The sequence below is a fragment of the Rhamphochromis sp. 'chilingali' genome (assembly GCF_963969265.1).
Source record: "Rhamphochromis sp. 'chilingali' genome assembly, chromosome: 11".
Taxonomy (NCBI): domain Eukaryota; kingdom Metazoa; phylum Chordata; class Actinopteri; order Cichliformes; family Cichlidae; genus Rhamphochromis; species Rhamphochromis sp. 'chilingali'.
This window is the reverse complement of record NC_137938.1, coordinates 8557175-8569311: the sequence shown is the minus strand read 5'-3', so window position 1 is coordinate 8569311 and position 12137 is coordinate 8557175. Positions and strand designations below refer to the sequence as shown.

Sequence of the window (12137 nt, the reverse complement as noted above, 5' to 3'; positions counted from 1 at the left end):
ACATGCTTTCTGGTATCATAATACAACACTGGGACTGCTGGATAAGGCACAATTACACAGATGTGTTAGCAACCAGTTGGTTTGGTGTGTGTGATGGATGGACATCAGGCTCTCTTGGAAATTAGATTTTTTTTTTTTTTTTTTTTTACCTGGATATATAAAGGACTGCTAAAATGGGGTAAATTTGTACATATAGGACACTTCACTCACATACATCAGGACTGAAAAGCTGATGGAGAGTAGAAAAAAAAAATACATGAATTCTAAAAGTAAACTGTGGTTGTGTTTAAATAGAAAAGGTTTAGCGTTGAGTTTCAGCACAATCTTAGTGTGAAATATCAGAAAAACACTTAAAAAGGAGTGCAATATTACTGAATTTCCAATTTGAAAGCAGTTTTGCTTAAAGAACAGATTCCATAAGATGTTCAGTCTGTTATAATCTACCAGCCGCAGTAATTTACTCTCTTTCACTTTCAGCATCTGTGCTGAACTCTTCCCTCTGCCCCTCCTCCTCTCTTCCCTCGTGGGAGTAATGCACCAGAGACTGGTGTCTGTTCCTGGACAGTGCATCTTTAAAGCGCAGGCCGCAGTCTTCGCATGCATACGGCAGCCCCTCTCTTGCTCCTTCTGGCTGAGATTTGCCCTCGTTCCCACTGATTGGTGTAGAGGTGGGATGAGAAGCAATTAAATCTGAGGAATCCCGAGTATTCAGAACTGCGTGTGAGTCGATACCTGGACTGTTGGGTGCATTTAACGCAGCGCCAGTTGGAGGTGTCGTTCTGGGGCGCCCGGGCTGACAAGCACGACCTGTGGGTCCTCGGTACACGCCTCCAGTCTCCCCTGTGACCTCAGGAGCCAGCCCGTGAACTGTGCGGTAGTGGAAACGGATCCCGGAGCGGTTGGAAAAGCCCTTGCCACAGATGCTGCAGATAAAGGGTCTCTCTCCAGTGTGGATGCGAGTGTGGATCTTTAGCGCTCCGGACTGGGTGAAACACTTGCCACACTGGTTGCAGCGGTAGGGCTTCTCTCCTGTGTGCGTCCTCTGGTGGGCACGCACCCCTGCCAGATGGGGGAAACCTCTGCCACAGAAGCCACATGAATATGGCTTTTCACCCGTGTGAATCCGCCTGTGGATCTTCAGCGCTCCAGACTGGCTGAAACTTTTCCCACAGTCAGAGCATGAGTAGGGCCGTGCACCAGTGTGCACATTGAGGTGTATGCGGAGGTTGCTGTGTGAATTGAAGGCCCTGCCGCACTCTGTGCAAATGAACCCGGCTGGTTTGTGAGCGTGCTCGGAGCGCTGGTGTTGTAGCAGCTGGGACGGTCTAGAAAATGAGGCGGAGCAGTGCATGCAGGGATGCAGTGACGACAGCAAGGTTGTAGAAGTCCTAACCCTCTCCTCCTGCTGCTGTGCTTGCCTGTGCTGACGGTGGCACACCTGATTACAGGCATGAAAGGAGTGAGGGCAAGACAAGCATGGAAACGCGCCAGAGAGCCGAGCAGAGTGCGAGTGGGCGAGCTGGGGGCAGGGTAAACAGGACGTTAAAGGGCAGTGGTGGTGGTGAAAGTGATGGTGAGCATGGGTGTGAGAAAACGGGGAGTCTGTGCCCTCCTGGCGGCCTAGTGTCTGGGTACAGGTTTGCAGGCCGGGGTGACAACACAAGTGGGGAAACATAGAAAGATGGGACAAAGACGCTCTTGAAGGAGGCACATCAGAGTTTTGGTTCTGGCTCTGAGTCCCTCTGTCTACATCCTCGTTCTGTGATCGGCTGGGCAGGCCCGTCTCTAGCTCAGATGTAGTGGTGGTCGTGCTGCTGGGTAAGGTGGACTCTGGTAAACACATGCTAAGGCTCACTGGACCAGCAATACTGAGATCTTTTGGGTGGGATATGGTCTCTGAGTGTGGCGGCAAGGACAGAGGCTGTCTGGATGTTAGGGTCTCAAATGAAGGAGGGAGACTGGAGAAAGGGCAGCCAGGGCAGGTGCAGGCATGATGCAGATCTAAAGCTGAAGGACAAACCGAACCACATCAGTAGGAAAATAAAATTTACAAGAAAATGGGTGGACTTGTTTATTTACACGGCTCCTACCTTCTCTCCGGTCTCTGGTCTCTCTCGCCCTCTGTGATGCCCCTGCACCCATCTTTTCCTGAACAGGTCTAAGTGGCTCAAGCGATGTAGCTTTGAACGCAAGAGCACCATCAGCAGCACCACCTCCTGCCACGCCCCATGCTGCATTAAACACATCTGGCGGATTTTTTGAGGAGTTTCCAGATGTGATAAGGTCACCGAGGAACTGATGCATCTCCATCCAGGAGCACTGACCATGCTGCAAAAGGTACACAAAGCATGAGTGCAGAGGCTGCATGTGGTGAGTGAACAGACTCCACACAGTCCAGTTAGCTGGCTCGTGTGAGCTACTGGCTGCTCTCAAAATAGGCTGAAAATGTGACGTTTTAGCTAAAGCAAACAACAGACTCGCTTACTTACAATATCGCTACACTTGTCTTTGTCCATGAATTCAAAATAACGCCGCCGCTGGCGCCACAAAACCCACAGCAACGAATTTAAAGTTTTAAATTTCGATAGCACGGCTGGAAACGATAAAAGAAAGTTACAGCTTTTACACCTCGGCTGTCGACCATCCGTGTAGCCCACTTAAAACATCTCGTCACCAGGCATTGTAGTTCCGGGATTTTTAAATCACGTGACGGGAGTTGTAGTCTTTTCTTTCCCCCTTCTTTTTCAGAAAAGATGGGCGTTTATTTAGTTTTTTAATATCTACTGGTAAGTTGTATTAATTTTTTTTGTTTTTATTCAATTTATAGCACTTATTGTATCCTGATAAACTGCAACTGTTATGTCAAATATCAAATGTGATTTTTGACATAACAGTTACAATTAGGCTGTAGTTACCTACATGTTTTGTTTTGTTAGGTTACACCTATTCCACTGCTGGAAATGCAGATCTAATCAGCCAATCACATGGTACCTGCTCAGTAAATTTAGGTGTGTAGACATGGTCCAGCGATCCAGAGGACCTGCTGAAGTTCAAATTGAGCATCAGAATAGGGAAGAAAGGTGTTGGTGAACGGTTGTTGGTGTCAGGCGGGCTGGTCTGAATATTTTATAAAGTGCTGATCTACTGAGATTTTTCCACAAAACCATCTCTAGGGTTTAAAGAGTATCAGCCAAAAAACAATAAATATCCAGGAAGCATCAGTTCCTCGAGTGGTCAGAGATCAGAGGAGAATAGCCAGGCTGCTTCAAGCTGAAAGGAGGGCAACAGTAACTGAAGTGAGCACTCATTTATGTAGAAGAGAATCCCTGATTTACTCCCTGCAGACAGGCTACAGCAGCAGAAGATCACACCAGGTGTCACTCCTGTCAGCTAACTACAGGAAACTGAGGCCACTGTTAAATCTCACCTCGTATCAAGATTTTTTAGGCACATTTGGGCAGAGCATGATTTAAACACCACGGTCTACCTGAGTAATGTTGCTGACCATCTGCATCCCTTTGTGACCACAGTGTACCCATGTTTCAATGGCTGTTTCCGGGAGTATAGTACACTACGTTGCAAAAAAGCTCAGATCATCTGAAACTGGTTTCTTGAACATGAAAATCAGGTGGCTTCACTGTATTCAGGTGGCTTCTGCGGTCGCTAGATGTCAATCCAATAAAGCACCTTTAGTTGGGGTGCAACAGGATGTGGAGCAGACAAATCTGCAGCAACTGTGATGCCATCATGTCAACATGAACCAAAATCTTGGAGGAATGTTTCCAGCACCTTCTATGCCATGAAAAATTAAAGCTGTTCTGAAGACCAAAGGGGCTCTAACCTGGGACTAACAAAGTGTATCTGATGAATCTATGTCTATACACACACAGACTGTGGGTAAATATATAATGCCTTTTACACCCACAATTGTGGCCTAATAAATATATTTTTAAAGTTGTTATTGACATGAAATTCTCACCAGATGTCGGTAACAACCAATCCAGTCCACACATGCCAAGAAATTTACCAGTAGGTGGCCATAAATTATGTGTAATAATGAGAAATAATGCAGGGAAAAGTACTGAACGCACGAAGAAAGGTAGGCACAATCTATGAGTAATTAGAAAGCAACCCTGCGGCTTTAATACCAGCTGGTTCACTCCCAGCTGATGGCTCATAAAAATGTTTCATTACCAAGTTGTCAAATATCTCATGATGAGATCTCTCACAAATCCTTCCTGTTTCAAAATATACTGATGGCACTGAGCACTGTTGGAGCTCTAATCTGGAAGTGGGAAGATTTCTGGCAGGAGTGAAAAGAATAATCAAGTGCCAGGGACCACTTGTGGAGAACTATGGAAAGACCTGGAATCAGCAGGCAACTCAAAGAAAACAATAAGTACTGCAGTCAACTGCCATGGCCTGTATGCACACTCACCACACAAGACTCCACTGCTGAAGAAAAAATACGTTGAAGTGTGTTTAAGGTTTGCTGAAAAACATTTAGAGAAGCCTGCGAAATACTGGGAGAATATAGTCTGCTCAGATTAGACGTAATTAAACTTTTTGGATGCCATATTTGGAGGTCAAAAAGACACTGCATATCACCCCCAAATCACCATACCAGCAGGGAAGTTTGGAGGTGGGAACATCACCCTACGGCACTGGCATGCTTCATATAACTCCTGCCATCTATGATGATGACGAAGATGAAACAAGGGTGGACATTTCAGCAAGACAATGATCCCAAACACACAGCCAAGGAAACTTGGTCTGTTAAAGAGAAAAGAAAAGCTGCTAGAATGGCCCATTAAATCACCTGACCTGAATCCAAGTGAAAATCTATTAAAAATAGAGATCATGGAAGGGACCCACAGAAGCTCCAAGGTTGATCCAACTAGTTTCTCCATATAGGAGGCATGTGAAGCTGCCATCACCAGCAAAGGCTTTTATACAAATTATTACATTTCAGTAAGTGTTCAGTACTTTGTCCCTGTGTCAAGGACATCTGTGGCTTGATATCTTTGCATGTGTGGACTGGATGGGTTGATACCAACATCTGGTGGGAATTTCATGTCAATAGCACCTTTAGAAATACATTTACTTAGAAAATTGGTGACGTGTTTGATAGTTATTTTACCTGCTGTGTATATCAAATCAAATCAAATCAAAATTTATTTCTATAGCACATAATAATACAACAAAGTTGACCAAAGTGCTTCAGTCGGTCAGAGCAATAGCATAAGACAGAATAAAAAGAAACAGTTAAAAGGAGGGCAGGAAACAATATGAACAATATAGGGGAAAAAACATAACTAGCCACGAAATAACATTAGTTTAAATCAAAAGCCAGACTAAAATAATACGTTTTAAGACTCAATTTAACAGACTGGATGGACTCAGAGGAATGAATATAAGGAGGGAGGTTATTCCAGAGTCTAGGTGCTACAACAGCAAAGGCCCGATCACCTCTGGACTTCAGACGAGACCTCTGTTGTGTCAGGAGCATTTGATTGGAAGATCTAAGTGCCTTATTAGGGATATACAAATGGAGGAGTTCGCATAGATAGCTGGGAGCCAAATTGTTTAAAATTTTAAAGGTAAGCAAGACAATTTTGAAATTGATATGATTTTCAAAAGGGAGCCAATATAGGTTGGCTAAATCAGGTGTAATGTTGGCATAATTTCTAGTACCAGTTAAGAGACGCGCAGCTGCGTTTTGAACTAACTGGAGCCGGTGAATAGAGGAAGACGGGTGGCCCGAGTAGAGGGAATTACAGTAGTCTAATTTGGAAGTGATAACTTTTCAAGGTCCTTCAAAGATAGATATCTGACGCAGCTGGTAGAAACTGTTTTCTACCACAGAGGAGAGCTGTTTCTTGAGTTTGAAAGAGCTGTCCAGGAAAACACCAAGGTTTCTAACAGTGAGCGAGAGATGGCTAGCAAAGGGGCCTAAGGCATCAGTTAGTTGTTCCAGCGGGCGTGACCATCAAAAACTATAACTTCTGACTTATCCTCGTTCAGTGTGAGAGAGTTGCGTGATAACTACGTTTTGACCTCATTTAGACAGTTAAATAGGGGTATAAACAGTATATCCATTTTTCAAAGATGTTACAGGAAATGAACCTCACTATGTCTGACTCTGTGGCTGTATGGTTTCAGACTTCTCATGACCCTAACGAGAGCTATATTTTGGCACATATATTTTTTCATTTGGTAGTTTTTAGAATTTAAGGCCAACTTTTTGCAACAGAAGGCAATACTGTAGATAGGCAAACTTTAAAAAAAAAACAGTTTCAGTGTGACTCACCTTGCATCCAAACAATCATTTATTAACCTTTAGAAAAACAAAATATACCTGCAGACTGTTTAGAGTCATGAAATGTTAATCACAAGAAGACATCTATTCATTCTACTAATCAGTACCATTCATAATGAAATATTTAACATAGCACTAAAATGCTAGTTACTATACAAAACAAGCTTTCAGAAGAAGAAAAAAACCCTGTTTCCCTCTAGTTTTGACACAGTTTACAAAAAGAATCAGTTTTCCAAGACGATAAGAACATGACAGAAATTTTAATGCTAATAGAAATTCTGCATCACACTGCATAGGATTCATCTCCATTCATTCTTCCTCCAGCAGGCTGAATTTACAGCCTTATATCTGAATGCAAAAGGAAAGAAGAAAAAAGTGCCTCGATAAATAAAAGCTTGGAATGTCTTGTTTAAATTACAGATGCAAGAAAACTGTCACACTTTGACCCCTTTCAGACATGGATCCTTGTCTGTTAATATGAACAGCATGTGAGCAGGTCAGCTTCAGGTCTGAACCAGCACACTGGTCACCGTTCTGTGGAAGCGATGATGATCGTCTTACTAGACAACCATCATCGAGTCTGAACGGGTAAAGACATATTCCTCCGTCTCCAGTCTGTTGCACACGTATCGAGATTCTCTCATTGTACATTTCTGAAAGTAGAGGCCAATTCATGATAAAGTGACCTATGAGCTCAAAGCTCAAAATAAGCTAGACATATTCTTATACTGTCAATGATGGAGCTCCATTTCCTCTGAATGGCAACCCCTACCCCCCAAACAGTTTTATACAGCAGGTGGGAGGAGCTTGTGTGCTTATACATATAGCTGTATGCCTGAGATGACCAACCAAGGATATCCCTGGTCAGGGTGTACTCACATGAGACGATCTGTATCATGCAGGAGTGCAGTTGAACCTCAGAGTCGAGCTCATTTGTCTTTTGTGATTGCTGGGTGCTGTACCAGGAACATGTTACAAAAGTGGTTCTGTTGTGACGTTGATGTAGAGCAATTGCTGCTGACTAACTTCAGCTTTCTCAGTGATAGCGGCTCCGGCAAAACTCATTTAGGAGACACGACTTTTCCAATTAAGCTACAACATGTAAAAAAAAAAAAAAATCGTGAGCTTACAAGAGTGCCTTTCAGGGTGTGTGCGAGAGAGGGAGGAGCTGAGATGCTCAGACAAAGTAATGCATACTTGTGTCTAGATAGTTGAGTGCAGGGGAGCAGGAACAATCATGCACAGGCAACCGTGTCTAGTGTGAGTACACCCTCACTGACATCATACTTTGGCTATGTTTAATATGAGCATCCACCATTGTAACAGTAATGAAGTAAAGGCATAAAAAAATCCCCTTCAATAAACCGATGAAGCCAGCAATATTACGTTTTTCTGAATGGAGCTTCTGAAACAAAAACCACAGTCACACTAATAGTCTATCCTGCTGACAAAAGTGGGAATAGTTATAGGAAAATGCTGCCTTGTCATAAAACCGTATGATGGTCAATATACAAATTACACAGTAATGTATGTAATTCTAACAGTATATTAAATGCTTCCTTTACAGGGTAGGGAATGTGATCTTTCTCTCCTTTTCCGACCTTGCTTTACTTTATTTTTCCTTACCAGCACTTGAAATGTTAACTTCAATCTTAATCTCTTTCTCTAGCTTGTAGTCTGTCAGTTGGCTTGATTCGGACGACCACAAATCACAACCAGAAGTCTGAGGCTCTTTCTTTATATCCACTATGAGTCCTGTGGGAGCTGTCTTTATTGAGGTTGTTCTAGCTGTCACTTTGCTGTGATGGTTTCCAAATTCTTGCCTTCCAGCATTTACAGCCTGTCCTGAGATTTCAAATTCTTCTGGTTCACCTTTAACAGGAAGGTACGTCACTGCAGACTTCTTAGACAGATCCAAGGGTGCTTCTGGATCCTGTTTAACCCCAGTTAACAGATCCAGTGGGGCACTTAGTGTCGCTCCAAGAGCAGCACCAACTGCGAGTGGACCCTCAGGCAGAGCTTGCATAGCTGTGATGGGTAGTGTCTGAGGGATTGCAGATGGGAGCGGGAGCCCGTTGGCTTGTGTTGGACAAACAGGAACGAACAAGACAAGATTGACACCAGCAGGCGGCCGTTTATCAAGGGTTAGCTTCCACAACCCATCCGATGGACCAGTGCCAGTAGACACACCCTCAGTCACGTGACCTGGATTGCTAGTATCCTCGACTGGTGGAGCAGGGTTGTTTAAAACAACAGCGGGCAAAGTGACTGCGTTTGCTGTGTTTGATGAGTCTGGTGTAGTGCTGTGCTTTTTTCTCTCCAGTGCAGAGCTCTTTAAAGACACACGTTTCTTGGTGGCACTCTAGAAGGGGAAAAATAGCAAAAGCATTTCAGTGTGACTTTATGATATGAAAAGAGTTCCTGGAAACAGGTTTCTGAGCATATCTGTAGCTACATCAGAGCAAAAAAGCAAAAACAAACGATGGGTTGCTATAAAGGTTGCTCATGTTGCACAAAAACATCCTGCAATGAGTAAGATCAAAAGTAAGATAAGACCGATGTGCACTCCTATTTACTCAGATATGTCAATAGTTGATCCTGGTTTAGAATCATTGTGCTGACACAAAAAAAGCTGGCTAAGAAATACAGCCAAACCTACACACAGACACCTGGCTACTTGTGGGTTAGTCGATTAAGCAGGTTTCTCATGTTTGAGAATACAGATATAAACAGTAATTGCGAATTGGAGGAAATAGTTTTCCACAACCCTTAAAATCCACTGCCAAAGAAAAGTGGCTGCTCTCATCCACATAGCTCCATGGCAACCAGCAGCAGCTGTAGGAGGCTCTACGCGCTCTTCTGGCCTGACTAGCTCAGTTAATCTGTGCAACTTGATTTTGAAATAAAGTTGTTTCATTAAAGTATTTCTGTGCCAAACTGAAATCTGGAAGATAGAAAATCTTCTTAGCGTGCTTTAACAGAAGAGGCAGCAGCAGTGTAAAAACTTCTCTGTAAGTTTCACACACTCACCGCAGACTGAGGTGTTTGTCCACACGTCTTAAGGTGGCTGTCATAGTTCTGCTGGTGGGGAAAGCCCAGTCCACAGCTCTGACAAAGGCAGGGTGACTGCCCGGCATGGCCGCCCATGTGGGACATCAACAGCAAGGCCGACCGGAACCCCTTCCCGCATTCAGCGCACTTCAGCACCCTCTGATGAGCTCCAGCGTGTTTCTTCAGCTCTTCTGACGAGTCAAACCTCTGTCCGCACTCCAAACATCTGATCTCGTTCGTTTTCTCACTCGGCTCCTGATTGCCCCAGCAGCCCGTGTCCTTTTTGTGCTGCTGGAAGTCCTCCTGACTGAGAAACTCCCTCAGACACGCCACGCAGTGAATGCGTTCAGGTTCACATTTGTGCTGGCGGTACAGCTTAGCCAATCGGAAGTGGCAGCGACACCGTATACACGTGTAAGGCAACAAACCCAGGTGGGAGAAACTGTGTTTTAGCAGTGCATTCTTCTTGGTAAACACCTTTGTGCAGTCTGTGCATTTAAAATTACGGTGGCACTTCTTCCTCCGGTGGCGCGCCAGGGATTTCGGCGATGAGAAGTTGCGGCCACACACTTCGCACATGACATTCAGCATACACTTATGTAGCTGCACGTGATATTCGCATGCCTTTAGGGACGTGAACACGCGTTTGCACAGGTCACACTCATAGAACTCGTCCTCCAAGTGAGTTTTTGCCAGGTGGTCGTTCAGATCTTCCTGCGACGCAAAGCCCATCAAACAGACTCGGCACTGGAGACGATCCACTTTGGTCTGCGCGTGCGTGCGCAGGTGGACGCGATAGTTGTATATCTGGCAGAAGCGCTTCCCACACTCTGCACAGCAGTATGGGCGTGCTCCTGTGTGGAGGTTCATGTGATCGTGGAGCTTGAACTTGGAGGGCAGATGCTGTTGACACACGCTGCACCGGTAGTCACCTGACTGACTCGACTCTAGAGGGGGGGAAAAAGGAAGGAAGTGTGCTAATTAAAAAGTCATCTGCTGTTTTTCACTTCTTTTTTCTTGTCCAGTAAGAAAACTGAGGGGGAAAAAAAACACATTCCATGTCAGTGTTTCAAATGACAGCCATCATTTGAAACACCTGCCTTTTTGTCCTATTTCAGTCCCAGCCAGCATGTAGTTACTACTTGTTACTACATGTGATTGTTGGGCTTTTTTTCCTCTGTATGTATTATTGTAGAGTGTCTGTTTAGGAGACGTTAAATGGCCTGTATTTGTATAGCGCTTTACTAGTCCCTAAGGACCCCAAAGCGCTTTACACATCTAGGCACTATAGTGCCAAGGTTCATGCGAATGAGTAAACAATTGCAAGGCCAAGTGCAGTGTTGTTGTTTGTTGTTCTCATGAGATTTGTTGACACTAAGGGAAACTATCACAGGCTCAGACTTCAAAACCACTATGCAAATAAGGCCATTTTACTCGGCATTTAGTTTGTGTATCAGGAGCAACTACGTGCTAATTACAGGAAAATCTGATATTTAGTTTTTTTGTTTATCTTGTGTTGAACCTTTCACCTGCACATGGGTGCATGTGTGATATTAACATATGGTCTTACCACTAGTTAGCTCCTCATCCTCCTCTTCCTCATCAACCTCTTCCTCCTCATACACCTCTGACACTTCACTGTCATCCGAGTCATCCTCCTGCACTTCCGCCGATTCACCCTCAGCCATGTCTACATCAGGTCTCTGCCCTCCTCCATCTCCATCAACACCCCCTCCTTCCTGTTCAGCGATCACCGGGGGAATGTCTGTAGTTTCTTGTAAAGCAATGGGATCACTCATCACTGTGGGTGCTGACGGTTCGGCGAGTGCTGTCTCGCTGCCACTTTGTTTGTCTTGCAGCCTTTTTGTTGTGGGATTCAGCCGTTTACAGTTTAACATCTCAGTCCGTTTGGATGGACCAGAGGCCACTGTGGTTTCTTGGGTGTCTGAGGTCTGTCCTGCTGCACCTACTACTTTGCCACCTCTGAGCAGCCGTTTCGGTTTATGTTTGGTTGGAAGTGAAGTGGGAGAGTGACTGGGTGAGATGGAGCCATCAGATGATGTGGAGCGACACGGTGTTTGTCTGACCAAAGCCTCCTCCGGCTGCAGTATGTCCGGAAATCCCAACTCTGTCAGCTGGATATCAATGGTGTATTCAATGGACATGACTGGAGGCTGAGGAGACATGAAACAGAGAGAGGGGTCCGTGTTCAGCTAACATTTAAAACGCTAACGCGTCTCACAGTTAGTGCACGTGTACTAATAAACAAACACTAGCACAATGTGCTTCAGCTGATCTGCCGAGCGACTGTTACAAGTCTTCAGGATCCTTTTTTATTCTCAACATTTAATTTAAAGTCGTTCATGCCACACCTTAAAGAACTGCTGGTCACCTTTCTCACCTGGCAGGAGAAGCAGATGAAGCCAAGCGTGGTTTTTACAACCTTTTCTCTCGATGCTAGCTTTACAAAAAAAACCATCTATACATATCGAAACATATGACACGTCTAGTTTGTACGATAAAAACAAAAGCACTATTCAGCATGACATAAAATAAGCCCGATAACCCAATTAGCCAGCTACAAACTCACCTCAACCGAAGATGAACATCGAGGTAATAAGGACAAAAAGGAAAACACAGGGAAAAAAATTCACACAAACGCTGGAGCACGCCTGGTGGCTCGGAGTGGTATTACACGGTCTTACAGCTGCACAGGTGCGCAAGCAGGGCAATATTTTAAGAAACTTTTAAATACATTTTGTAAAAA

General features: G+C 44.4%; 2 protein-coding genes across 3 annotated transcripts; both read right to left on the bottom strand.

The window, feature by feature from the left end:
- Positions 1-125: 125 nt before the first annotated feature.
- On the bottom strand, positions 126-2670 carry LOC308405001 (uncharacterized protein). The gene is made up of 3 exons (XM_080895364.1): positions 2490-2670; positions 2091-2328; positions 126-2007 (listed from the first exon to the last, which is right to left on the bottom strand). The coding sequence occupies exons 1-3, from the start codon at positions 2514-2516 to the stop codon at positions 458-460; spliced, it is 1815 nt and encodes a 604-aa protein (XP_080751490.1). The 5' UTR covers positions 2517-2670; the 3' UTR covers positions 126-457.
- A 2568-nt stretch (positions 2671-5238) lies between these two features.
- Positions 5239-12002, bottom strand: LOC308406464 (uncharacterized protein). 2 transcript variants are annotated; one of them, XM_080897503.1, is made up of 4 exons: positions 11772-11930; positions 10941-11544; positions 9350-10317; positions 5239-8681 (listed from the first exon to the last, which is right to left on the bottom strand). In XM_080897503.1, the coding sequence occupies exons 1-4, from the start codon at positions 11847-11849 to the stop codon at positions 7932-7934; spliced, it is 2400 nt and encodes a 799-aa protein (XP_080753629.1). In that variant the 5' UTR covers positions 11850-11930; the 3' UTR covers positions 5239-7931. The 2 variants fall into 2 exon arrangements, with proteins under 2 accessions (XP_080753629.1, XP_080753630.1); XM_080897504.1 differs by lacking the exon at positions 11772-11930 and adding an exon at positions 11961-12002 and having other exon boundaries at positions 5240-8681.
- Positions 12003-12137: the final 135 nt, after the last annotated feature.